The 27,248-nt window shown below is 40.9% G+C and overlaps 1 protein-coding gene across 1 annotated transcript in view; it reads left to right on the forward strand.

Annotated features, from left to right (window-relative positions):
* The window catches only part of Fam193a (family with sequence homology 193, member A), a 116,526-nt gene that overhangs the window by 45,631 nt on the left and 43,647 nt on the right, over positions 1-27,248 (forward strand). The window contains exons 3-10 of the mRNA NM_001243123.1: positions 4,435-4,592; positions 5,221-5,388; positions 10,704-10,938; positions 15,569-15,693; positions 20,888-21,035; positions 23,748-23,825; positions 24,558-24,670; positions 24,785-25,027. Coding sequence (NP_001230052.1) covers positions 4,435-4,592; positions 5,221-5,388; positions 10,704-10,938; positions 15,569-15,693; positions 20,888-21,035; positions 23,748-23,825; positions 24,558-24,670; positions 24,785-25,027 — 1,268 coding nt within the window. The remainder of the gene's footprint in view (positions 1-4,434; positions 4,593-5,220; positions 5,389-10,703; positions 10,939-15,568; positions 15,694-20,887; positions 21,036-23,747; positions 23,826-24,557; positions 24,671-24,784; positions 25,028-27,248) is intronic.

Genomic DNA, 27,248 nt, shown 5'->3' on the forward strand with positions numbered 1-27,248 from the left:
TTGATCAAAGTGCATGAAAAAATACTGCAGTGGCCTTTTCATTGGTTTTAAGTGCCCTAGCCTTCATCAGACTACAAGTTGATTCAGTGAGTAAGAGTTCTCTTCCTCTCTCTCCCTTCAATAAAAATCCTTAAACATGTATTCTCCCTAAATTTTTTTAAATCATTGTTATTACTAATAATAAATTCTTTAAAACTGTATTTGTAGCTTGGTATGATGGCGCATGTCTTTAAACCCAGTGCTTGAGAGGAAGAAGCAGACAGCACTCTGAGTTTAAGGCCATCCTGGTCTAAATAGTAGTTCTAAGCCAACCACAGTTGCATAGTAAAATTCCATCTCAAAATAATAAAATAAATACATGAATAATAAAATAAAATTGTATTTGTAAGCAACCTTCGTGTGTGTGTGTGCGTGTCTGTTTGAGACAGGGTCTTTCTATGTAGTTCTAGTTCTGGCTATCTTGGAACTCATTATATAGAACAGGCTGGCCCCTTAACTCTGAGATCCCCCTTTCTCTGTCTCTTGAGTGCTGAATTAAAGGCATATGCCATCACTCTCAGACTGTAAGCAAACTTGAACATGTTTGACTTCCTACACTCAGCTGCTGGACTCTTCCATACTGCCCTACCTACCTTGAGCAAAAGGATTGTCAGCCAGATAGCTGGACTAGCCTTACACCAGCACTAGCTGTTTTAAACACTCCAAAAATGTCTTGAGAAAAATGAATGCATTGTAGCTGACTGGTTGTCTGTACGGTCTGAAAGCACAGCCTCAGCCAGTGCTGTTTGAAAAAATTAGGCCAAACAGATCAAACAGACGAGGCATCGTCAGGTTCCAAACCACCATATTTTGGTTTCAGAGCCTGTGCCTTTAACCACTGTGTGCTCTGTTTTTATGTTGTTTGTAATGATTGGATACCTTTACTAAAATATTTGAAGTATCTATACCAGAGAGTGGACATACATTGGCTTTTTGGCATTGTATATATAGGAAAGAAACAATAAAGGGTAAGTTAGTGGGAAAAAAAACCTGAAGTACAGTAGTGAACACTGTTGGAGTAAGCTTAAAAATACTTTTGAATTTTATACCTCATACTGTGGTAAAAGTATAAAAATGGTAAAATAAAAGGGACAGAGACTAAAGAGGTAGGCACAAATTAAGGTTATGATTACTATGAGGGTTTTCCTTAGACTTTTTTGTGTGTATACACACATCCACGCATGTGGAGGTCATAGATTGACATTGTTGGTCTTTTCTAGTTGCTTTCCACCTTATTTTTTGAGAACTTTTTTTTAATGTATGCTCTATGGCAGTGTTGTTCTGAATATTTCACATAATAATTTACTCAAAACCTCAGGGCCTCTCATAGAATCTGAAGCTCACTCATTTGGCTAGATTGATTGATTGATTGATTGATTGATCAGTGCACCCCAGCGCACGCTGTCTCTGCATCTCCAGCAGTAGGATTACCAGCATGTATCACTGCTCTTGGCTTTTTATGTTGTGGGAGCATTGGACGTGTGCGATAGAACTCAGGATCTGAGGCTTATATAGCAAGCACTTTACTGATTAAGCCATTTTCCCTTTTGTCAGAACTCATAATCTTTAATGTGAACCCTAAAGTTCTGTCTGTCTGTCTGTCTGTCTATCTATCTATTAATCAATCAGTCACTTTGAGAATGCTATATGTGGTTTAGAATAGAGGGAGGGACACATAAATCTCTTTTGTCTTTTCATTTATTGTGTAAATTAAATATTTAAATTTACCCTGAAGTTACATGTGGAAGTTACCTGATTCTGAAAGGGAAAGAACTTTCTCAACTGGTAGAAAATGATAATCTTGACCTTTACTCATGAGGCATTAGGTCAGCTGATGGCTTGGTTTTGGTCTTTTCTTGCCAAGGTGCAGTTTTGCTGTTTCAGAATTTGTTTTGCTCTTGACATAGCAGTTTCAGAGTGTTAGTTCATGATGAGCATGGCGGCAGGCAGGAAAGCAGGGTGCTGGAACAGTAGCTAAGAGCTTACATTCTTACCTTCAAGATTGACTGAGAGACACTAATAGTGGGGTTTTTTGGGTTTTTTTTGTTTTGTTTTTTAGCATCACTTAAACCTGACATTGTCCCAAGAAAAAGTAGGTTCTGCTTATCTCACTTGTTCCTTTTGGTCTTTGTTGTTCTCCTTTTGTTGGCAGTTTGAATGTCTAAATGGCATGAGAATGCATTTGAAGGCTTATCTAGCCCAAACCTCCAAACTCTTCCACATTCCTTCCACAAACTAGCTCTGAACCTATAAATCAGAGTCAGATTTATCATATAAATGATCCTGCTTCAACGCTCTAATAAAGTACCTGATGGAAACAGCTTGAGGTCAGAGGTTTATTTGGGTCTACAGCTTGAAGGTACAATCTGTCGTTGTGGGTAAAATAGGGTGGCAGAAGCAGTAATCTATGCTGATGGAAGCTTACCATCCATCTTTGTAGAGGCCAGGAAGCTGGTCATTGCAAATTTCACATTGCCTAGTGAAGAGAAAATAATCGTCCTATTTTGAAAAATGGTGTCCAATTTGGGCAGAACATAACCAGGCAGAAGGCACACTAAGGTTAGCGGATGAGCACTATAGACAGAAGAACAAGTACAGTGAGTGACACAGAAGCAGAACTTTGTCCCAGACAAGTTGGAAGGCTTTGATAAGAAGCAAGGAATGTATTCCAAAGTGATACAGAAATGAACAGAAGATTTTAGGCAGGGGAGCCCATGAACTCTCTCTGGTTGCTATTTGAGAGTGGATAAGGGCAAGTGGAAGCCAGTAGAGAGCCTAGCAGTCCCCAGGTGAGAGGTGACAGGTTACACTGAGTGGCAGGTTGGGAATGTGCTAGTTTGAGGTGAGCATGGATGTGGGCATGAGCTGGGAGAGAATAGTCAGTCTTGTACATTAGTTGACTGATCTGCTGCTGTTGAGAAAATCTGGTGATTATCACCAGAAAAAGCTTTGCCCGCTTATCTCTGGGCAAGAGTGATGGCAATCATCTGTAGAAGAGAGGATAGGAATAACAGTAGTAGAGGCTATGTCTCATGTCCTTATACTTCTCTATTCCAGAGTGGAGGAGGAGGCTCAGGAAGGAGGCATTTAGGGTCTAGGTTGTTGTCAAGCTGACTGGCTTTTTTTGGCTAAAAGGTACTTGCTCTAGGTTACATGTAGCTGAGTCACAATAGCAGGAATACTTGTAGGCTTGATGTCTGACCAACACTAGGTACTTATTTCCTCTGGTCTAGGATGCTAAATGGATCTTCTCATTGTTCAGCACCTATTTGTGTGGGTTCTTTGCTGATGACAGCTCCTTCTCCCATGTGGGAGTGACAGTACAGTTCCCTACGGTATCTCTTGGGTAGGAAGTTCTTGGGTTCTTGAGTTCTTCCACTTCAGGAGTCTGATACTAGTGTCGATGTGCCAAAGCTTTGAAGTGCATTAGCCTTGAGGTATCTGTTTCTTGAACAGTAGTAGCCTTAGGGTGGTGTAAAGGGGTGTATGTATTCTATAGGGAACAGGAGCTATAGGAAACATTTCTCATATCTGACCCTTTCCCGTAAAGAAGCCTGCCCCATGCCTCAGTGTTTCACTCTTAGTTAAGATGTTGTCAGAGCAGGCTGGCTCTGTTGTAGACATGAGTGTATTCCAGTGCTTTAACCTAACTTGTCTGCCTAGAGTGACCTCAAGTCTTTTTGTCCATGGTCAGAGAAGACAGTATAGGTTCTGGGCCCACTGCCTTTGTTTTTCAGGAAGTTGTGGTCGTATCACACCTTTACAAGTGCCTACTAGAATGATTATCACATGCTACTTAGGGCACTGGAAGGCAAGATTGTTTGTCTTTTCTCCCCCCCCCTCCCCCCTTCCTTCCTTCCTTCCTTCCTTCCTTCCTTCCTTCCTTTGAATAAAATCTGTTGGATGTTGTCATGTGATGGTAGAAACCATTGGAAGTAAGAACAGCATTGATTCAGATAAACCTGGAGTTTATTGCTTGCCTATCCAGTGTGCTGCACACTGAGGCAAGAAAATGCAGGCTGCATAACGTGTTCAAGGCCAGCCTGTGCTGCTGTGTAGTAGACTCTTGTCACCTGATAGTCCCTTTTCAGCTTCTCCAAAAGTTTGGTATATAGATTTAAGTGTTTGTGTTGTAACATTTTTCTAGTAGGCAGTTTTGTTTTGTTTTGTTTTGTTTTGTTTTGTTTTGTTTTGTTTTGAGACAGGGTCTTTCTATGTAGTTCTATGTGTTGTCCTAGAACTCTCTATGTAGATCTTGCTGGTCTTAAATTCAGAAAGATCCACCCGCCTCTGCCTCCTGAGTGCTGAGATAAAAGTCATATCTGCCTCTATAAAGAAGTCAGTAGACAATTGATGCCATAAACATAATTGGTCTGTTGTATTCTATTTTTAAAGCAGGGCCAAGATTTTCTCCTTCACTCATCTCTTGGGGGTTCCCAGCCTGAGACCAGTGGTGCTGGGAGGCTGGCCCTAGGCACACAGACCATGACCTCATCAGGGCTAGGCACCACGCCCTCAGATGCCTGTTCATGTGAGGCCTGCAGTGAACGCAGGTATGTATTGTGTTGTGTCACTTAATGCTAGGATCACGGGATATGTAAGGATATGTTGTGCTTGCCTGGGATATGGGGTTCTTTTGACAAATATCTGTTTGACATATTTCCAAGAGTAGGACATGACTTTTCTATTATGAGAGGAAAAAACTATACAAAAAGATAAAATTATTGCCCTTAAGAGACTAAACACTAGTAAGTCGGGCTATTTAAAGAGCAAAATTGGAGAACTCTTAGAATTTAAATAAATGTCAACTCTTATGTCATGTTGTAATCTCAGCATTTGACAGGCAGAGCTGTCTACCTATAAGTTCCAGTGCAGTCAGGGATATATAGCAAGACTTTATCTCAAGAAAAAGAATATTAATTTGAAAAGAAAAGTCAGTCTAAGATGAGCATAAAAAATGGGTATGGAAGATGAGCTTGTGATGCAAGGTATTAGGAGTTGAAAGAAGAGGCTAGGAGTTCATAGCAAAAGGCTGTACCCCTGGCCTGGAACAAGGCACCAAAGGATAGAAAGCAAGGGCTCTCTTTGTCATATGGGGTCAGAGTATGGAGTTGAGGAGTACCTGGTGGGAAGTTAGGTAGACTACCTCCCTTAATTCTGCTGGCTCCTATGTTGTCACAGAGACATCTCAGCAGAGACAGAACGGGAACCACAACAACTGCAGAACTATTGGTCAGAAGTACGCTACATGGTCCGATGCATATACCGCCAGGCAGGGACCCCGCTGGCAGAAGATCAGGACCAGTCTCTGGTTCCCGACAAAGAGGGCGTGAAGGAGCTCGTGGATAGGTACAGGTTGCCCCTTCATGTTACATCCCCATCTAATCCTTGCCCTCCTCCTGTCCGTGGAGCCTCAGTGCTTGCCCTGAGTAAAACTCAGCTGGACTGAGTTCTTGGTGCAGCTCTTTTCTTCAGCAGATAACTGGCAAACAGGAGACTTCTGGGTCAAAAATTGCAGGTTTCCTTCCTCCCTCCCTCTCCTTCTTTTCCTTCCTTCCTTCCTTCCTTCCTTCCTTCCTTCCTTCCTTCCTTCCTTCCTTCCTTCCTTCCTGTTTGATTTTGAAATGGTTTCTCTGTGTAGCCCTGGCTATCCTGGAATTCAGTCTATAGTCAGCTTCTGCTTCTTAATTAAGTGCATGTGCCACTATACCTGTCTGGGTTCTCCTGTTTGTAAACTGAAATGCTTCTGTCATATCTTAAGACATATGGCATTTGTCATATTAGCACAACCAAGATGCTAGAGTTCTTGCTATACCAGCTGGTATTAGATATTTGTATAAGCACTTTTGTAACTCAGGGAGAAAGGCAGAGTGCTCCTGTCCACTGAAGCACTCCTGAGATTGAACAGCTTGTGAAGGCACTTGCTCCATGAGGTGCATAGCAGCTGTTCTCACAGGGAGTGCTTTCTACCCAGCATCTGCCCTTCAGCGGGCTCCCTGTGCCCAGTGACTGACAGAAAGTGAGGTGAGCATCACTTCTGCTTTTCCTTACAACTTAAGTGTGCCATCTTTTCCCAATTTTAGAAGTGTTCCAAATAAAAGCAAAAAATCTGAGCTGCATATATCATGGATCGATTCTCATTTTTTTCTCATATTTTGATTACATACTTTGGCATCTTATGAAGTCACATTTGCCATAGATTATGCCAAAGAAGCAGAGGCATTGATTTACAAAGCATTGTGTTCCTGATTTGACCTCCTATCTACTTAGTGTTATGTAAGACAGTTCCAGATAGAAGTGCCTTTTTAAGAATTGATTTCCTAGTTAGTGACACATGAAACCCATGACATCCCAGATCCTTTTTTTTTGGTGTTTCGAGACAGGGTTTCTCTGTGTAGCCCTGGCTGTCCTGGAACTCAGAAATCTGCCTGCCTCTGCCTCCCAAGTGCTTGGATTAAAGGCATGTGCTACCAACGCCCGGTGACATCCCAGATCCTTAATGCTACATCTGTGATGCTTTAGAATACTGTCAGCACTCAGCACCTATCAACACTTGTGATTGATTGATTGTAAACTACTTGCATTGTCTTTTCACATAAGTATGTTTGCGTGGGCTAGAGAGAGATCGCTCAGTGATTAGAAGCACTGGCTGCCCTTGTAGAGGACTTGATCACAACTGTCTATAACTGCAGGTTCAGGGATCAACACCCTTTTGGGGGGGGCGGCACCAGGCATACATGTGGTACTCATATATGTAAGCAAAACTCACATACTCATAAAAATTATAAATTAAAAAAATCTGTTCTCAAAGATGTCACATAGTTTCTTCCTTAAATTTATAAAATGTGGAAATGAACAAAGAATCAAAATGCTTCTAATTTTACAGCACTGAAAAAAACTATAAGGAGGTGTCCTTGAGACTTCCTTTTTCTAAGAGGTTGTATGTGTTTGTTGTTGTTTTTGTTTGTTTGTTTGTTTTTCAAGACAGGGTTTCTCTGTATAGCCCTGTATAGACCAGGCTGGCCTTGAACTCAGAAATCCTCCTGCCTCTGCCTCTGCCTCCCAAGTACCGGGATTAAAGGCGTGAGCCACCACTACCTGGTGTATGTGTTTGTTACATGCACGAGTATGTTCTGAAAGGCCAGGGTATCTTCTTTTGCTCTCCTCCTGATTGCCTCGCGATAATGGCTTTTCAGTGAACTGGAAAAGGCCACTATTTTAGATGTACTTGTTGAGGTTTTGTTATCTATTGTAATGTTAAGTGTGGCCCCCCCAAGACCTGGCTTTCCCAGAGGTGAGAGAATCTCTACATATACCTTGGCCCCAAGTTATTTATGATTGGTAAATAAAGATATCAACAGCCAATAATTGGGCAAAAGAGACACAAATGGGGTTTAGGTTTTCTGGGCTTGAGGGTCAGAGGAGGACCACAAGGGAAAAAAAAAAGTACAAAAAAAAAAAAAAGAAAAAAAGGAAAGCCACCAAGGGTTAGGTGTCAAGAAAATATAGCCCGCCTTTAATCCCAGCACTCGGGAGGCAGAGGCACGCAGATTTTTGAGTTCGAGGCCAGCCTGGTCTACAAAGTGAGTTCCAGGACAGCCAGGGTTATACAGAGAAACCCTGTCTCTCAAAACCAAAAATACAAAAAAGAAAGAAAATGTAGCTCTAAAGGCTAGCCAACGAGAGTTCGGAACAGCCCAGATAAAACATAACAATAATATTTAGCAATTATTGACTTATTACCAATATAAAACTTATATATTTTTTAATCCAAAATCTAAATGGTTTAAGATGGGATTAAAAACCTGCAGCCAAAATTAAGTAATTTTGACAACAGATTCTAACAGCATAGAGGGTAGGCCGCTGCTGAACCTTTATACTGTTTAAGACTTATTATAAGTATAAAGGTTATATATGGTTTTTATCTGAAAACTAAATGGTCTTAAGGCAGGGTAGAAAGCCCAGGTCAAGATTAAATATTTCTACAACATGTACTGGTTGGCCATCACGCTTTGGATGTCCACTCTTTTTCAGCTAGGCTGGATGCCAGTGAGTTTTCAGAAAACACTTGTTTTCACCTTCCAAGGCTAGATGATAGACATGCTCAGGGCTGTCAGGCCTTTTACAAGGGGACTAGGAGTTTGAATTCAGGTCCTTGTGCTTGCAAAGCAAGTGATCTTACTCACTGAGCCTTCTCAGCTCTCTAGTGTTCTTGTAAGTTCAATTGTCCCATGCTCATTTGAATTTTATGTTACTGTCCTTAAACGTATAGAACACATTCTGCTTAAAATTGTTGCCAGACTTAGTGATACATACCTGTAATCCTAGCACGGAAAAACTAAGACAGGAGGTTAATCTGTGCTTTACAGCAGATTCAAGGCTACATAAGCCACATAGTAAGACCCTGTCTCCTGAAACCAAAGGCTAGGGATAGCTCAGTGGTTGAGCTCTTGGGTAGTATGTAAAAAGCCCTGAGTTTGATCTCTAATAATGGGGGGAGGGGGAATCCACTAAATTTTAATGTTATAAAAATTAATACATCTTTTTGAAATGTAGCAGCCACGTTAACAACCCTACCCATTTATTTTCTCTAAGCACATTGTAGACTTGGCTTTACATATTTATTACCTTGCACATTTATATAAGACTTTACATACTATTTTGCAGATTTTATATAGCTACATACTTTCTATACGACTTTGCAAATTTTACCTTGATTCTTATCTTTTACAACTTTTTTTTTTAAGATTTATTTATTTATTTATTATATGTAAGTACACTGTAGCTGTCTTCAGAAACTCCAGAAGAGGGAGTCAGATCTCGTTACAGATGGTTGTGAGCCACCATGTGGTTGCTGGGATTTGAACTCTGGACCTTCGGAAGAGCAGTCGGGTGCTCTTACCCACTGAGCCATCTCACCAGCCCGTACAACTTTTATTTTAGTAATGTTTAACTTTAGAAAGGGAACAAGAGGGGATGGAGAGATAACAGTTGAGACTGCTTGCTGCTGTTGTAGAGGGCTTAGATTTGTTTTCCAGAACCTAGTCCAGTTATGGCAGCTCGTAATGCCTGTAATTCACATTTCTAGGGGGATACAATGTCCTTTTTTGGTCTCTATGGGCTCAGGCATGTATATGGTATATATAAATTCAGGTACACATACATACACATATTAAAAATAATAAATACGTATTTTATTTATTTATTTATTTATTTTGTTTATTTTTGAGACAAGATTTCACCATATAACTCTGGCTAGGGTGGAACTTGCTATGTAAGCCAGGCTTGCATCCAACTCATAGTGATTTTTCTTGAGTACCTGGAGTGAAAGTGATCCATAACACTGTGCTAATATTCTTTCTTCTCTCTCTCTCTCTCTCTCTCTCTCTCTCTCTCTTTTACCCTCCCTCCCTTCTTCTCCCCCTTCCTCCTTCCCTCCCTCCTCTCTCTTTCTTTAATCGAAGAGGTAACGACTATCCTCTTTTCTTAAAGATTTAATGTGGTAACCAAAAGATGTAAGAATCTATTAATGTAAAATTCATAGTTTAGTATATTCTACACCTGGTTTGTAACAGCCACTTAGCTCAGCTGTTTTTTCATAGTGACACATTCCAGTATATGTTTTAGTTATTGCTTCAGTGGCTTTATGCTTCCATCTAGAATGGTGGTTCTCAACCTTTCTAATGCTGGGACCCTTTAATACAGTTCTTCATGTCATAGTGATCCCCAACCATCATCTCTTACTACTTCATAACTGTGATCTTGCTACATGAATCATAATGTAAATATCTGTGTTCTGTGATGGTCTTCGGTGACTCCACGGGAAAGGATCACTTAACTCCTCCCCTCCCAAAAGGGTCTCTCACGAAAGGCTGAGAACTTCTGATCTACAGGCATCTCAGAAGTGTACCCTTTAAAGAAGTAGCAACTTTAATCATAACAATACCGTACTATAGAGCAAGTTTTAAAATCTGGATCATCTCCATGCATGAACCTATAATGCAGCATCAGGAGGCTGAGGAAGAAAGTTTTCTTTTTCAGGATGGTAACTTACAGTTTCTCAAAATTTGGACATTAATTACAATCATGGATGGCTGCAGGGATATATTTCCCCTGCTTTTAAGCATTTCATTGTATTTTATGCATTTCATCACTTTGTTGATAATTTAAAAATGGGGTAACCTGTATCTAACACTTTTTCTAATTATGAAAATGACACAGGCTCATTTGTATGATACACTTGAGTTTCTAGAAAGAAGGAAGGTAAACTTGGCCCCAGCCCTTCAGCCACGTATCATCTCTGCTGGGATTGGGGCTTGTCACTTTCTAATTCAGTCATTGGATTAGCACCTAGGGTCAATTCTCAGGCACCTTTTACTCTTATTTGTGAGTTATAATACCTTCCTCAGAGATGGACTAAGATCTTTTTTCATGGACTGTAGGTATGGAGTACAGGTTGCATAAACAGTGCAGTCCTAGGAAGCATTTGGGGTCATGTCAGTGTCTATGAGTTACCTGGCATCAAATGCTCTAGGTGCACAAATCCCATAGGTTGTCACAAGAAAGACAGTGGATTGTCAGTGACACTGACAGGAAAACTGCCTGTTAACTGACATGTGTGGACAAATCATGGCTAAGTGGTGATTCTTTCTGTGTCTCTACAGGCTCTGTGAGCGGGACCCCTATCAGCTCTACCAGCGGTTGGAGCAACAAGCCCGGGAATATGTGCTGGAGATGAAGGTCCGCCTGCTTCGGCAGCTCTCTGCTGCAGCCAAGGCCAAGGCACCGTCTGGCTTGCAGGGCCCACCTCAGGCACACCACTTTGTCTCCCTACTCCTGGAGGAGTATGCTGCCCTTTGCCAGGCAGCACGATCCATCAGTACCTTTCTTGGCACTCTGGTGAGAGACCATATCCACTTCTTTCCTGGCTGCTGAGGTGAACATAAGAACAAAAGCATTTGGTAGGGAGATAATATGCAGCCAGGGGACTGATCATATGGTTAAGCCCTCCTTGTATGATCACAGAGTCCTTTGCACACAAGGTGTGGTAGGATTGTTAGTTTAATGGAATTTGCTAGCAGAGAGAAGCATTTAGAGAATTAATGTCCAGGAGCCATAGGATGAAAATCTGTTTGGGAAAACCTGAGCACTAGGAAGTTAGACACTAGGATATGGAGGTGAGAACAGTGATACATTGAGGGGAGTCTGTGAAGGTGTTGGTGTTCTGGGTTTATGTTGGTATACTGCCAGTGACAGGTACTGCAGTTGATGGAAGGCATAGCCAAAGGCCTCTTGCTTAGATTTCTTCACGTGTGCACCTAGCGGCACAGTTGAGGAAAGGGTAGCTGTCTTGCCCTGTCTCTAAACTGTTCTCACAGTTCTACTGGGGATGCAAGTGAGTTTCTGACCACTCTATTCCTGGGTGGACAGAGGCATTGTGTGGAAATAGAGTCATTGCAGTTGGAAGCAGACCAGGATCCTCAGGCACATCAGTATAAACTCCTTATGTTGCCTCTCCTATCCTGTCAAATGTGGTCCCCAACCCCACCCTCACGATCTGCAAGTCTTCACCATTATGTTATCTGATTATTAAGTGATACTTGATACTTAAGTGGGTGGGTTTTGTTGCTTTCTTAGTGGTAGCTATGTTTTGGGAACAATGCAGAAACCATTGCTTATTTATCTGACTCTGATGTTTATGGTCTAATGTTAACTCCAGAAAAGTTCACATAACATCATTTGGCAAGAAATTGCAACAGCCCTACACTGTCCAATTTTCCTTTCTCATTCTGCCACCGTGCCAGGTTATTACTTCCAATAAGAGGAATGTGAGACATATGGTTAGTGAAAATTGGCTGAAGTGACTAAGGCAAGCTGGGTGTGAGGGCCCTGGTACTTGCAGTTGACCTATACACCTCTTTGTAAATCTTGTACAGTTTAGCCCTCCTCCACCTCAACTTGGGACTTGACCAATTCTAGACTTAGTTTTAGAGCTGCTGCTCCATCTCTCTGGAGAGTACCAGCCTAGGTTGTTAAAAATGCACACTCCAGAAAGTGCTGTTGATGTCTAGCCATCCTCACATGACTCCATTTTACAAAATTAGCAGAGTTCTACTTGAGCTCAATGGTAGAATGATAGCCTACTATGTTCAGAACCCTGGGTTCCATCACTAGCCCCTCAAAATAAAGTTTTAAATAAGCTATGCTTAATAGTATTATTTATTTACAAATGTTTATATATACATACATATATACAGTTGGGAAATTAACAAATCACATATCAAAATTAACCAATTCTAAAGTCTATGCATCACAGTATGCTTCTATATAGTTAGAGTAGCCATTCAAAATAGAAGTTGTATAGCCATACATTTTAATTTTACACTTTCACTCACTATCAATAGATTTTTCTACATTTAACCCACTACTCAAACTGAAAAATCCATGTCAAAGTTAAAATTAAAAAAAAAAAATCCTCTTTTACAGCTGGTGCTCATTACCTACCTGTATTCAGTACTGTCTCATCCCTAATAGTCTTTCTAGCTTTCTTTCTGTCATGTTGTGCTATGCCCACATGCACAGTTATTTATATATATACATATAGTATTGGCTAGATTCTGCATATGGAAGAAAACATGTAGCTTCTTTATTTCTGAGATCTCCTGAACTTACTTAATATGTATTCTAAGTCCATCCATTTTCCTACAAATAGTTATTTTTTTCCCAGAGCTAAATACTATATGATCGTGTGTGTGTGTGTGTGTGTGTGTGTGTGTGTCTGTGTGTGTGTGTGTGTGTAATTTTCATTGCCCATTCATCTGTTGGTGGACAACTAGGTTGATTCTAATTTTTTTCTATAGTGAATTAAGTAGTGAGTTAAACATGGGAGTGCAAATATCTTCCCCCCCCCCCTTAGGAGTTATTTATTTATTTATTTAATATATGTGAGTATACTGTAGCTAGCTGTCTTCAGACACACCAGAAGAGGGCACTGGATCCCATGAGAGATGGTTGTGAACCACTATGTCATTGTTGGGAATTGAACTCAGGACCTTTGGAAGAGCAGTCAGTGCTCTCGCTTAACTGCTGAGCCATCTCTTCAGCTCTCGAGTACAGATCTTTATGGTAGGGTATATAGTTCTCTGGATATATGTTCAGGAGTTAAATAATTATTAACTTACAATATAGAAATATTTTCTTGTGGTTTGAACCCCGTTAAAACTTGAACAAAATGCAGATATAGGAATATTACTTTTGATTATGCATGGCATAGGTTACATATTCTTTTGTATTTCTTCTTCAAGGGAACAAGTAAATTTATATAAAAGAAAATAAAAGTCTTTGCTGAGGGGCTGGAGAGATGGCTCAGTGGTTAAGAGCACTGGGTGCTCTTCTAGAGGTCCTGAGTTCAATTCCCAGCAACCCACAAGGTGGCTCACAACCACATGTAATGGGATCCAAGGCCCTCTTCTGGGGTGCATGAAAACAGCTACAGTATAATCATATAAATAAAACAAATAAATCTTTAAACTAAAAAAAAAAGTCTTTGCTGAGAAGGCATAAAGGGGGAAAAGACCTAGTGTTCAAAACTTGGTTGAAAATTAGAACCCTGAGAACATGTGTGCTCAAATTAATATTGGTCCCAAGGATTCCTTCTGGCCCTGATACGGAATTAAAGTCTCAGTCTAGTCCAGCATGGAGTCTGCTTGAAGTGCAGGGCCCATAAGTGACTGCAATCCAAGCACTGGAAGGAGAACAGGAATTGTTTATCATGACCCTGGATTTTTGTGATACATTAAAGAACCTACAAGTTACTTTGCAGTGGTCCAAGCTGTGCACAGGTTACATCCCCCTCTCAAATGAGACGCTTACCAGTTTCATTGTTTTGTTTTGAAATTTAATTTTTCTTTTTATGTTTTGAAGGGTTTTTTTTTGTTTGTTTTTGTTTTTTTAATGTGTATGGTTGTTTTGTTATGTGTATGTCTGTGTACCATCTTCATGTCTGATTCCACATAGACCAGTCCAGGAGAAAGGCACTAGACCCCTGTAAGTAGAGTTACAGATTGTTGTGAGCTGCCATATGGGTGCTAAAATTCAAACTCTGGTCCTCTGGATGAGCAGCCAGTGCTCATTACTGCTGAGCCGTCTCTCCAGCCCTAGTTAATTAGATTGTTTGTTTGTTTGTTTGTTTGTTTGTTTGTTTGTTTTAAAGTCACAAACTAAAGGTTGAAGAAAACATAGCTGAGAGAAAACAGAGATAACAGCTGAACACTGAAGATAGTGAATTTTCAGCCTACAAAGTAACTGTGGTTTCTATGTCTAAAGAAATAAAATGTGTTTAAATTCATAGTCAAGGTTAAGATGATGATGGCAAAGGGTCATCTCAGTTTGTGGGAAAATAAACTCAGAAACACATAATCTTTCCCAGTCTCCTTTCTCCCTGCCCCTCTCCCCCTCCCCCACACCCTACCTTTAAATCCAGCATTTAGTATCCAGAGGCGGGAGGATCTTCAGTTAGTGGCCAATGTATCTATATAGAGAAACTTTTTTGTTTACCTCAAACAAAAAAGGATCTGGGTATGTAGATCAGTGAGTGTAATGGGCTTACACAACATGTTCAAGGCCTATTGTTACATCCTTGGTAGTGTAAAAGCAAAGAGAAAGGAGACAAAAAGTTTAATAGGCAAACAGTAAAAGACTGAAAAGAAAATTAGTAAATTAGAAAAAAAGGAATGGAGTCCTGAGCTCTGTAATATGTGCCCTGAAAGGACAAAGAAGTGGTGTGCATCAGAGGAGTCAGAGAGCACTGATGCAGCGCCAGTGTGGCACTGCTGCGGGCTTGCAGTCTGCTGTCTATAGCACCTGAGGAGCCTGTTCATGTGTCTTAGGAAAATAAAAGCCCTTGTGTTGTCTGAGTGTCCCCAGTGGAGAATATATCTGCAGCTATCAGAATAAAAGCCCTTGTGTTGTCTGAGTGTCCCCAGTGGAGAATATATCTGCAGCTATCAGAATGAGCTTTCACAAAGACAGGCAAGAAGAGTATTGTCCTGACTCATACGTTTTTCTTTTTAAAAATGTTTTATATATCTGTGTGTGCATCTCTGGAAGTCAAGAAGACAAGGTGTACAAGCTGGTTCTTGTCATGTGGGTTCCAGAAATCATAATTAGTTCATCAGGTTACCATGAGGCACCTTGACTAGATGAGACATATCTCCAGTCATGTGTTTTGTTTTTTCTTCTGTCATTTTTAAATCTCTGAACGCACCTGCCACCCATGTCTAGGGTTGGGGGTGGGTACGAGTTACTTAGAAGGCAGTGAGGTAGTAACCCATATTGCTTATGTTAGTGATCTGGTTTGATGTGTTTTGATCCCAGCAGGGAGCAGTGACTCATCAGAAGCAGGATGTTCTAGGCCTGTGTAGACGGTGGCAGTACATTGGTGAGGGGGGATCATTCAGCAAAGTTTCAGTTTCATCCACTCACTACATCTTCTGTTGTCTTTTTTGTTGCTGTTGTTTTTTTAAACTAGGAAAATGAACATTTGAAAAAGTTCCAGGTGACATGGGAACTGCATAACAAACATCTATTTGAAAATCTGGTCTTTTCAGAGCCACTTCTCCAGAGCAACTTGCCAGCACTGGTGTCTCAGATCAGGTATTTTGTCTTGACTTAGATTCTCTATTGCTGTAATCTTGTGTATGTGCATGTGGCTATATAGATCACTACCACATGGAAGTCCTTATAGGAAAAATAACAGGGCATAGGAAAAAAGACAGTGAACAGAAAGCTCAGACCCTGAGATACAATACAACTAAACTTTTATTTATAATTTATTATATGTATATGAATGTTTTGTTTGCATGCATGTCTGTGTCTCATGTGCTACAATGCCTATAGAGTCAAGAAGAGGGCATTGGATCCCCTGCAAATGGAGTTACAGGCGGTTCTAAGCCACCATGTTTGTGATGGAACCAAAATAGGTCTTCTAAAAGAGCAGCCAATGCTGTTTACTGCTGAGCCATATTTTTCAGCACCCAATTGAAATTTTAAATAACAAACCATAATACCATATAAAACGTAACACCATAATACCTGATAAATGAATAAAGGCTTTGGCACACATTGCTTTACCTTGACAGGTCTTGGTTCAGTCATGGATCCTGGTAGGGTTCTTAGGTTGTAGGAGGTAGAGGAGGAGGAAGAACATGGGTCTCAGAGTACCTTAGACTCCCCTGGAATTAGGCACTAGAAATGCCTTTTCTAGGTTTATCCTAGTATACACTGCCTATGTCACTTCTCAACAGGAGAGCCGGTGAGAGAGTCTCTACTGTTACCAAGACAAGCACATAAGTACAGAACTCTTGAATGGGCCTCTTTTGGGGAGAACTATGCTAAATGGAGTGTGAAGTATGAGCATATGTTTGTCCTGCAGCTAGCCTCTCCTTCATCAGTAGATGAAGTACTCAATAGAGTTGAATGGTGATTAGCTTACTCAGCTTATCACCATTAGCTTATCCACTAACCACTCAAGCAGGCACACACACATCATTTCAAAAATCAAATCATCTCTACTTGATTTTGTTCCACCTCTGTTAACTACATATTACATTGTCACAATGTAGGTACACACTAACAGCAGCTACTTTTACTTTGCCCACTAAACTTCACTCCAAGAGAAAGAACCAATTCAGAAATAGTTGGTCAGAGGGAACAACACAAGGAAGTCAGGACAAAGTACTGTGTAGAATTAGTGTACGTTTTGCAGGTTTTTACCAGTTTTGCTCAGCCTCAGTTTGCTTCACAGCCATTCTTTCTATACCCACTATTTAAAAGCATTTGATGCAGGATGGTCAAGATGTTTCAGGAGGTAAAGGCACTTGCTATCAAGCCTGATAACCTGGGTTTGAACTTGATCTCCAGATCCCACATGTTGGAAGGAGAGACTTCTTCCTGAACATTGTTCTCTTGGTTTCTGCATGTGAGCTATGATAACATTTGTGCACATGTATATCCACTAAGCACTCAACGCAGGCACACACACACACAATTTCAAAAATCAAAAAATCCAGTACACTCTTGGAGGTACAATGGGAAATTTTTCTTTTCCTTTTCCTTTTTCCTTTTCTTTTTTAAAGATTTATTTATTTTAATGTATATGAGTACACTGTAGCTGTACAGATGGTTTGAGCCTTCATGTGGTTGTTGGGAGTTGGATTTTAGACCTCTGCTCACTCCAGCCCAAAAATTTATTTATTATTATAAAGAGGTACAGTGTAGCTGTCTTCAGACACACCAGAAGAGAGCATCAGATCTCATTACAGGTGGTGGTGAGCTACCATGTGGTTGCTGGGATTTGAACTCAGGACCTTTGGAAGAACAGTTAGTGCTCTTCATCTCTGAGCCATTTCGCCAGCCCCACAATGGAAATTTCTGACTCTGACCCTTGTGACAGGAAAGGAAGCCAGGGTTAAACATGAAAGTATTCTTGTCCACGTTCTGAGAATCGCATTCACCCAAGTCTCCTGTGGGGCTAGAGTAAGTCTCTGTACCTGCCCTTTGTTTTTTTTCTTAGCAAGTTTTGGGTTATCAGTCATCCATATGATCTCCAGACAGAAATGATTTCTTTTCTGCTCCCACTTTCAGAATATCATTCTCATTAGGAATTACAGTCAGATTCCAAAGAGGTAACAGTATCCTAGTTTAGAGTGTTTACTCCCTATTACTCTCAAGAGTAGGAAATGAGGTATAGGAAAGAGGGAAAGCAGTATGCCTTCTAAAGAGTTCTAGTCGAGTCCAGAAAATGCTGTTCCTTTGTGTCTCACCACAGATTTACTTTTCAAATCCAAGAATAGCTTATACTTGAATTTTTAGTGTACAGATCTACATTTGGCAACTCATAAAAAGTTTTGCCATAAATTACTACTGAGATACATAGTTGTTGTAGGCTCATTTAACTTACAAAAAAATACAAAGTCAGCTGGGCATGGTGGGTTATAACTCTAATCTCAGTATTTGGAAGGCACAAGTAGCTGGAGCTCTGTGAATTCAAGGACAGCCAGGGCTATGTAGAAAGATCCTGTCTACAAAAGAAGGTGGGCAAAAAGTTAATAAAGTAAAATAGAGATGTGAACTGTGCATACATAGAGTTTAATAGGTTATGATATGACAAACAGCCGATGGCCAGCACAGGTTTATTTAGTTTGTCTTTTTTTGTTGTTGTTGTTCTTGTTAATATTATTTTAGAGGCCAATCTGGTCTGCATAGAGAGGGAATTTCAGGACAGTCAGGATTTGTACAGTAACTGGGGATAGGAGGGTGTCAGTGTCCAAGAGGTCTTGCTGTACAAGCATGAGGACCCAAGTTTGAGACCTTTGCACCTACATAAAAGTAAGCCGTGGCTGTGTGCACTTAGAACCTCCAATCCTGCCATACAGTTAGTGTGACTAAACTGTTGAAGTCCAGGGTCAGTGAGACAAAGAGATCAAAGTGATAGAACAAGACAGTAGGTCTTCTCCTCTACCCCCCTTGTGGCTTTGCACACACATACATACAAATAAATAAATAAACAAACAAACAAACAAACAAACAATCTGCTTAAAGGTCATCCTTATTCACAGAAACGTATTTTCCTATTGTTAGCTTTCTAACACTGACTAAACACTGCAGATAGGAACTTGTAAGGAGGCTCCCCATTTCAGAAAATGTAGTCCATCACTGAAGTACTTGGCAGAGGAAAGATGCTCACCTTGTTGTAACTGCCATGAAGAGAAAGGATTCAGGAATAAAGTACAGCAGGTTTCCACCAGTTCCTGATACGTAGCCCAGAAGGCTCTGAGTCAGAGCTCCCCCTCCTGCTGCACACCCACAGCCCTGCCTCTGAAATGCTGTTCTGCGAACTAAGGCTTCAACACAGGAACCCTTGGGAGACATTTTCAGAGCCAAACCATAATAAAGACAAAACATAGGAAAACCACTTCTTTATTGGCCACTTTATTGGGATATTTACATACTATATAATGCGTTTTACACTCAATTCAGTGCCATTTGACTTGATTTAAATTTTTTTGATAAATACATGCAGTTTACCATCTTAAGTTATGATTCAGTAACATTAATTATATTCACAGTATTTGCAATTAATAATTACAAAATATTTTCATGTTTTCAAACAGAAATTCTCCTTTCCCCTTGTCCTTTGAGAGTCTTTTCTCTGAGCTCACCTGCTGCCTTGACCCATTATCCTGGCAAGTTACTAGTTAAAGAATCAGACTGTTTGTCCTTACTATAAGAAATGTTTATACAGCTCCATTTGTTGTAGCCTTAGTATTTTTAGGATTCCTGTAGAAGTGCTGTGAGAATGTTGTGGCCACCTCATCCCACCACCAAGCAATCTTCAGGGTCCCTGTCAATTCACTCTCCTTTGTTCAGATGGTCTGTATTTGTAACTTGAAAAGGAAGAACACTTGGGAAGAAAGGCAGGATGGAAGTTCATGGTGTCTTAGTTACTTTTCTGTTGCTACGAAAAAAAGAAACCACTATAACTAAGGCAACTTATAGAGGGAAGTGTTTATTTGGGCTTACCAGTCCAGAGACAGGAGTCCATATTGGTGGGAAAGCATGGTAGTAGAAACAGGAAGCTGAGAGCTCATGCCTTAGCCATGATCACAAAGCAGAGAGAACAAATTGGAAGTGGAATGAAGCTTCCAATCTCAAAGCCAATGACATTTCTCCAGTCAAACTGTGCTTCCTAAACTTCCCCAAGCAGCACCACCAACAGAGACCAAGTGTTCAGATGTCCCAGATTATGGGGGACAGTTCTCATTCAGACCATCACACATGGTAATTGGGATTTATATTGAAGAATAGAATCAGTTCAATAAAGGACAAGGCTGGCAGCAGTAGGAATCAGCAGAAAACCTTCTTTCAGGGCTGCAACATACAGTATGGGACCTAAGGTGATACCAGGCATTGGTACCGAGCTTAGGTGGACACCTGTGCCAGGTTGCCTTGCAACCAGTAGATTGTCTAGGAATTCCCTGTTTGTACAGTGATCACAAATGACCCACCCTGACAAAGTGAAAGGAAAAGACTTTGGCAACTATTTCTGTTCATTCTTACCTGTGAAATTGTTTTGACTAAAAATGATTTTGTTATTTTTTTTCATTATTAAATCACTAGGTTGTTATAGATAGAATCATGAGGTGGCAGGCAGTGTAAGTAACTTTGTGTTTCTTACACATATTTTTAGGTATTTATGCACAACATATTTTTAGACATGCTTTGGTCATAACAATTAATTATGTGTATGAGTACACTGTAGCTGTCTTCAGACACACCAGAAAAGAGCATTGGGTCTTATTACAGATGGTTGTGAACCACCATATGGTTGCTAGGAATTGAACTCAGGACCTCTGGAACAGTCAGTGCTCTTAACCACTGAGCTATCTCTCCAGCCCCCTGGTCATACCTTTTTAAAGCATGAATATATTTCCACTTCAAAACATATGTGTATAATTGTACGATTTATATGTTTTGTATTTGTCATTAAACATTTTGTTTTCTCTGGGTCAGTGTATATTAATAAGAAATGTGTATACAGCTCCATATGTTGTAACCTTAGTATTTTTAGGATTCCTGCTAGTTTCTTTCAGCAGGTGCTGTTATTTATTTGAACATCTCCTTTATATGTGGTTCTGTTCAGAGTGTGTACATAATCTTTAAGACTTGCTGTGGTATGTTTTGTGACAGGAGGTGATAAAGTTAGACAATAGCAACAGGCAGCCAAGATTCTTTTGTTTGGCCAGGAACTTCTGAGCTCTTCCTTTGTGATAGGCCTTCTCCCTCCTAGGCTAGGAACCACCACACACGACACCTGCACTGAAGACATGTACAGCACCTTGCTGCAGAGGTACCAGCGTTCTGAGGAAGAGTTGCGCAAAGTTGCTGAGGAGTGGCTGGAGTGTCAGAAGAGGATCGATGCCTATGTGGATGAGCAGGTAAATGCTGCCCTTGAGGCACAGCCTGCATTCTGGGGCCTATGTGCTAAGTTGCTAGCTACAGTCTGAGTTGCAGAGCTCCCATCAGGGGCTTTTGGTATGCCCTAGTGAAAATTATACAACATCACAGACCTCTAATCTGACTATTATTGTGTGGCAGCAACAATTAGGTCCTCAAAAAGATTGTACCCACTGTCTCTGTGTTCTGATAGAGGACCTTAGAAAGTTTCCAGGCCTTTCAGATCCAGCAGCCATTTATCAATCATGTTATTATTCAGTGCCCATTCTCTCTTCATCCAGAACTGTCCAGTAGAGAACAGACAGACATCCAGGTAGCTCATAAGGGCAGAGGATAGCAGGACAAGTGGGATACATCTTCTGAAGATGGACCTGAAATGGGTATACCAAGTGGCCACCCTATCTCAGGGGGCACCAGACATGTTGTTGAGATGGTATGTCTGCCACTGATCCAGCCCCTTTTCCTTTCTAGAGCTTCTGATGAAGCAAGAACGGCTTTAGGTTTCAAAGGTTCTGTTTTAAAGATACTAATATGAAGAGTAATAAAGGAGAAATGGCAGCCCAGTGTTGTTTGTGCAAGACAGCTTGTAAACAGATAGGAGCATATGTTTGGGGTTGAGATATAAGCTAGTCCCACATAAATCTCGGGATCATTATGCCATTTAGATACTGGTTGAGTCCTTTATTCTCTTTGTCTGCTGCTAAGTTGTTGGAAAGAGGGTTTCTAGTTTAGAACTTGTAAAAACACTCTCTGTTAATAACTTTGGCCCTCATGGTAACACTGGACTAGTCCCACTTTTCCATGCTAGATGTAAACTTGTGATCCTCTTCCCTCTGCCTCCTGAGTGCTAGTGTTAATAGCCTTGTGGCTTAAATATCCAGCTGAAAGGGAAGAGGCTGCAGTCTAGGTGTGATTCCCTTGACTTTTACTGTGCTTTGGTCGTAGCACAGCACACGGCTGGAGGTCATGATAGAGAAAGTCCTTAGGGCTCCAGAAAGCAGAGAGAAAGAGTTTGGGTTCTAATATTACATTTCCTGGTTATGCCCCAGTAACCTAACTTCTACTGGAAGCCACCTCTTATAAGGTTCCTTCACCTTCCAGTGTTACTCAGCACATGGACCTTATGCGGACAGTCAAGAACTTGTGAAAACTCTCCCTGTTTATGATTGTAGGTGGCTGGAGAGATGTCTCAGCAGTTGACAGCATTGGCTGCTTTTTCAGAGAACCTAGGTTCAATTCCCATTATTTACATGACAACTTATAGCCATTTATAACTCCAGTTTCAGGCAATCTAACACACTCTTCTGGTGTTTGTGGGCACCAAGCGTGCATGTGGTACACAGACATACATGCTAGCAGTACACTGATACACATAAAATAATACATTATTTAAAAAAAAAAAGAGAGAGAGAGAACTAAACTATAGCACTAGCCTGTACCTGGCTAACTCTTGTCATCATAGTGAATAATACATAGAAGGGGAAGAGGAGCTAGATGTATACAAAGTACAACTGAATTAGTAACATAAATAGGAGCGCTTGCTTCTGTGCCCATTCAAGTCAGCTAAGGTTTCAAACTACAAAGGGACTCTAAACTCAAGAGATCCTTGAGCGCACAATATGTCATAGGAAAGGTATGCTGTAGCCATGTGTGCTGAAGCTAAGACCACATAGGATGGCTCCTGTCACTTGTAAAGGGTTACCACCTATAATAATGTGGGTTTGCCTTTCACACTCTACTGGACAGCGGTAGAAGGGATCTAGTGTGTTGTAGGCACTCTATACGTCAGACAAGCATGTGGAATACTGAAAAATTTCTGAAGAGGGCATAGGAAAGTTGTTTGCAACAGTGCCCATAATAATAGCAGGTGGTGTCTGCTTTGCACCCCCACAGTCCCTCAGTTCTGACTGAGAAGCTGCTGCAGATCTCTGCTCTCGGGAATTTGAAAGGAGTATATGTTGACCTGTACATGCCTTAGTTCTTGGGATGGGAAATGTGCCATAAGAGTTGGCAGACATTTGAAATTCCTTCAATAGTCTGTTTCAGGTTTTCTTCTCAAACTGCATTGTTTTGTACTTCATGTTTTTACTTTTAATTTATTTTATGATGTTGTTATTATTGACATTATATAGCTGAAGGGTAATAGGGCCAGTGTTCTCAGAGCTAATGTTCTCAGGACTAGGAAGGTCTTGCACATGGGTGGAGTCCTCAAACAGGTTGTGGCAAGCATTTACTTCCTTCTGCAAAGAATGTACCCTGATCTCCAAGCTCTGGAGCTCTTGAGGTTTTCCACATGAGGAGAGTACTGAAGATAAAGTGTCAGGCCGAAGGCTGAAATGTGATAGCTCATTGTTTTGTATATAGTTCATTGTTTTGTATTGCACTCCTGTTTTGATTTTATCATTTAAAAGAATCTTCCTTGAGAGTGTTCTTTTTTTTTTTTTGCTTTTAAAGATTTATTTTATGTATATGAGTACACTGTAGCTCTCTTCAGACACACCAAAAGAGGGCTCCCATTCCAGATGGTTGTGAGCCATCATGTGGTTGCTGGGAATTGAACTCAGGACCTCTGGAAGAGCAGTCAGTGCTCTTAATTACTGAGCCATCTCTCTAGCCCATGAGTGTTCTGTGTAGTTACTACGAAGGTTTTTGGTTTGTTTGTTTCTATGTGTGTTTTTATATCTCCTTTCTAGATGACAATGAAAACCAAACAGCGCATGTTAACAGAAGACTGGGAGATTTTTAAACAAAGGAGATTAATTGAAGAACAGGTAAGATTGACAGGAGAGGCATGTAAATGACTGTACAGAACAAGTGTCACCTTAGTATCTAGGCATTCTCTTTGTTACAGAATACCAATGAAGACCATTGGCATCTCCTGCCAGTATAAAAGTCATTAAACATAGTGATTTTAACTTTCAGATAAACTGATTGCATATACTTGCCATATGTAGTCTTTCGTTTTTGTATATTGAAAAGAATAATCTTGGTAGGAATTGTGAGAACTGGTACAAGGACCCATATTCCCTGAACTTTTTGTTGGTGCCAGTTAGCCAATTGCATCAGATTGAAGTTGAGCTCCCGCCCACCAGTGGGATGAGTCGGAGGCCCCTTTGCCTGGGTGTGCCAATAGGCTCAGTTGGGTTTTGGTATACCCTTCTCCCTTTGGAATCCGACTGCTTATTTGTCAGTTGAGTTTAGGTGTTACTTCCTAGATAGCTCTCAGGTCCAATCTTCTCCAGTAGAGAAGTGTCTAGCAAGTACTGAGCATCCAGAGCAGACCTACCTTCTGGTTATCTGCAAAAATGCACGAGGTGTGTATCTGGCCAAGACCAGAACACCAAGTGGGTTCCCTGCCCTGCAGATTCCAGGGCTACTCCCTTGTTTTTGTTTTGTCCTTCTACAAAATGTGGGCCTCTGGGTTTGTAAATGGTTACTGTTAAAAGTTAAAATGGAGAAAGTGTCTTGTAAATTTAAGCCATTGTTTGGTAAATTTCCTCTAGTTGACTAATAAGAAAGTGGTTACTGGAGAGAACAACTTCACAGATACCAGGAGGCACATGTTGTCATCTCGGTTGAGCATGCCTGACTGTCCCAACTGCAACTACAGGCGAAGGTGAGCTGGGCTGCCTGGGTGCTACTGGCCTTCACCCTGCACTAATACAAGCAGAGGTTTGAACCCAACCTTCAGAGTTGGCTTTCTTGGTAACTGTCCTTAATTCTTGATCAGATGTGCTTGTGATGACTGCAGCCTCTCACACATCCTTACTTGTGGTATCATGGACACCCCGGTCACTGATGACATCCACATTCACCAGCTACCACTCCAAGTGGATTCTGCTCCCGACTATCTGTCTGAGATGCGCCCACCTAGTGTGTCATCAGCAAGCTCAGGGTCAGGTTCCAGCTCTCCCATCACAATTCAGCAACATCCTAGACTCATCCTCACAGACAATGGCTCTGCACCAACTTTGTAAGTTGTGACTTTATAATAGTTTCAGAAATTTATCCAATGATGAGAAATCTAGACATCAGTCTAAATACAATCACCATTGCAGTGCTTTTTATTAAAAAACAAAACAAAACAAAACTTTTCAGTGTGTTAAGCACCTGTTGAATCATGAAATTTGTAAACCCAAACTGATGCTGTTTTATTACCTGAAAAAAAAAATTCAGTAAATTTATAATTGCCAGTTGGTATGCAGGGAAATGTCTCCGCAGTTCTGGTCTCATCTTCTCAGTCTGTCTGAGGTGGCCAGTGGCTGTTCATCCTCTTCATTGTCAGCCCAGAGTCATGCTCGTTCCATGTCTTGCTAAGAATTCAGATCACTTTAGCAAGCAATTGAAAGTTTGTGTTTTCTGTACTCCCACATTATAAAGAAGTGCATTTCATATTAGCAAAGGGGCTGAAAACTCAGTTGTGACCCTGTTGCTTGCAGAGGCTTCATACACTAATTTGCACATGTGTATAACTTTTTTTCTTCCTTTCCTGTCCTTTCCTTACCTTCTTTTTTTCTCTCCTTCCTTCCTTCCTTCCTTCCTTCCTTCCTTCCTTCCTTCCTTCCTTCCTTCCTTCCTTCCTTCCTTCCTCTTTTTTTCTCTTCCTTTTTGTTTGTTTTTTTCAAGACAGGATTTTTCTAAGTTATTCTGGCTGTCCTAGAACTCACTCTGTAGACTAGACTAACCTCAAACTAGAGATCCACCTGTCTCTGTCTTCTGAGTGCATATTCCACCACATTGGGCTGTGTGAAGTTTCTCTTCCCCTCCCCCCTTCATCCAAATGTTGCCCCGTCCCTTCCAGTCTCCCCCTGTATTCTGTTTCTTAAGTGAAGTCAGTTGAATATGCAACCATCACTAGTCCTTTGTAGGTGCTCATGAGGGATTGCTGACTGTATCTGGCTGCACTTGATCCTCAGAGTCTTCCAACAATAGAGATGCTCATCACACATTTCAGTTGGATTTGTCATGGTGCTGCTTAGGTTTTCCTCTTTCAGAGTTATTCCTAGTCTTTCAGGTCTCAATTTTTATGGTACTGGGGATAGAATTCAGGGATTCATACATGCTGAACAACTATTTTACCACTGAGTCTTTTCCCCAACTCCAAATCTAAAATAATTCTAAAGGCCTTGGGTTGAAGTCCATGGTTGACTCTTCATTCGGCAGAGTTCTGCTGCTTCTGCTCTCAGGCCTTAGGCATTTTAAGGAGTTTTGTCTCCTAGCTATTGTAGCTTCTAACTGAGGCATATGGAAGTTTACCAGACAGATGAATCCATTGAAAATTGAAGTTAGATAAATGCAAATGTATCGCACTGTCTCACTCACTGTCATAACTGCCAATATCAGTTGTAAGCTCTGATGTGTTATCAGTAGTGGCACTTGGGCTATAGGAGCCTTCTGCCTGGGTGGAACTGCCCACTGTTGGTCTGGGCAGCTCATGTCTAGGCCCCAACAACTTGTGGTTAGTGTCTTCCAAGTAGTCAACCTCTGTGACTTGAAAATCTATGTGACCCTTAGTGTGCATTGTCGTTCATGGTGCTGTTTTCTAAACAGATGAAATGGCAGCATCATTTTAGTCAGTGCAGTGCAGTGCACTCTGGGTCTTTCTGGAGTGGAGAGGCCTCCAGCTGTCATGTGTGCCAGGTATGAGTTGGTCACTTCATTTCAGAATCAGTTTCCCCATTGGTAAACACTATGGCAGTGATAACACTGCAGGAATGCTGTGCTGGCCAGCACACACACTCCCTTCCTGGTGGGTGCTTATTTCTTCTGTTGGTGAGCTCAAGGTTTTTGTATAGTGCGTCAAAGACTCAGGAGGCAGGGCAGGTGGATTTCTGTGAGTTCAATGCCTGATCTACATAGTGAGTTCTAAGACAACCAGGGCTATGTCAAAAGACCCCTCAACAAAACAAACAAAACAAAAAGAGCACAATGACTTAGTAATACTGGGCCTTTTCTTAGGAGTCAAACCTAAGAGGGTTTTTACCTAGGATTTTTATGTTCCGGATATCATTGTATACTGGGATAGAGACAGATTGGTACAAGTTTTAGGTAGTACTGGGTTGGGCATGTCAGTTCTTATATATTAGGAAGTCACATTTTAAAGTGGTCTCTACGGGCTAAATCCAGAAGTTTTGCTTTAAGTTTTGGTTTTCATTTTTTTTAGCAAACATGTCATTTTCTCCTTACATTGATGA

Source organism: Mus musculus, chromosome 5 (genome assembly GCF_000001635.26).
Source record: "Mus musculus strain C57BL/6J chromosome 5, GRCm38.p6 C57BL/6J".
Taxonomy (NCBI): Eukaryota; Metazoa; Chordata; class Mammalia; order Rodentia; family Muridae; genus Mus; species Mus musculus.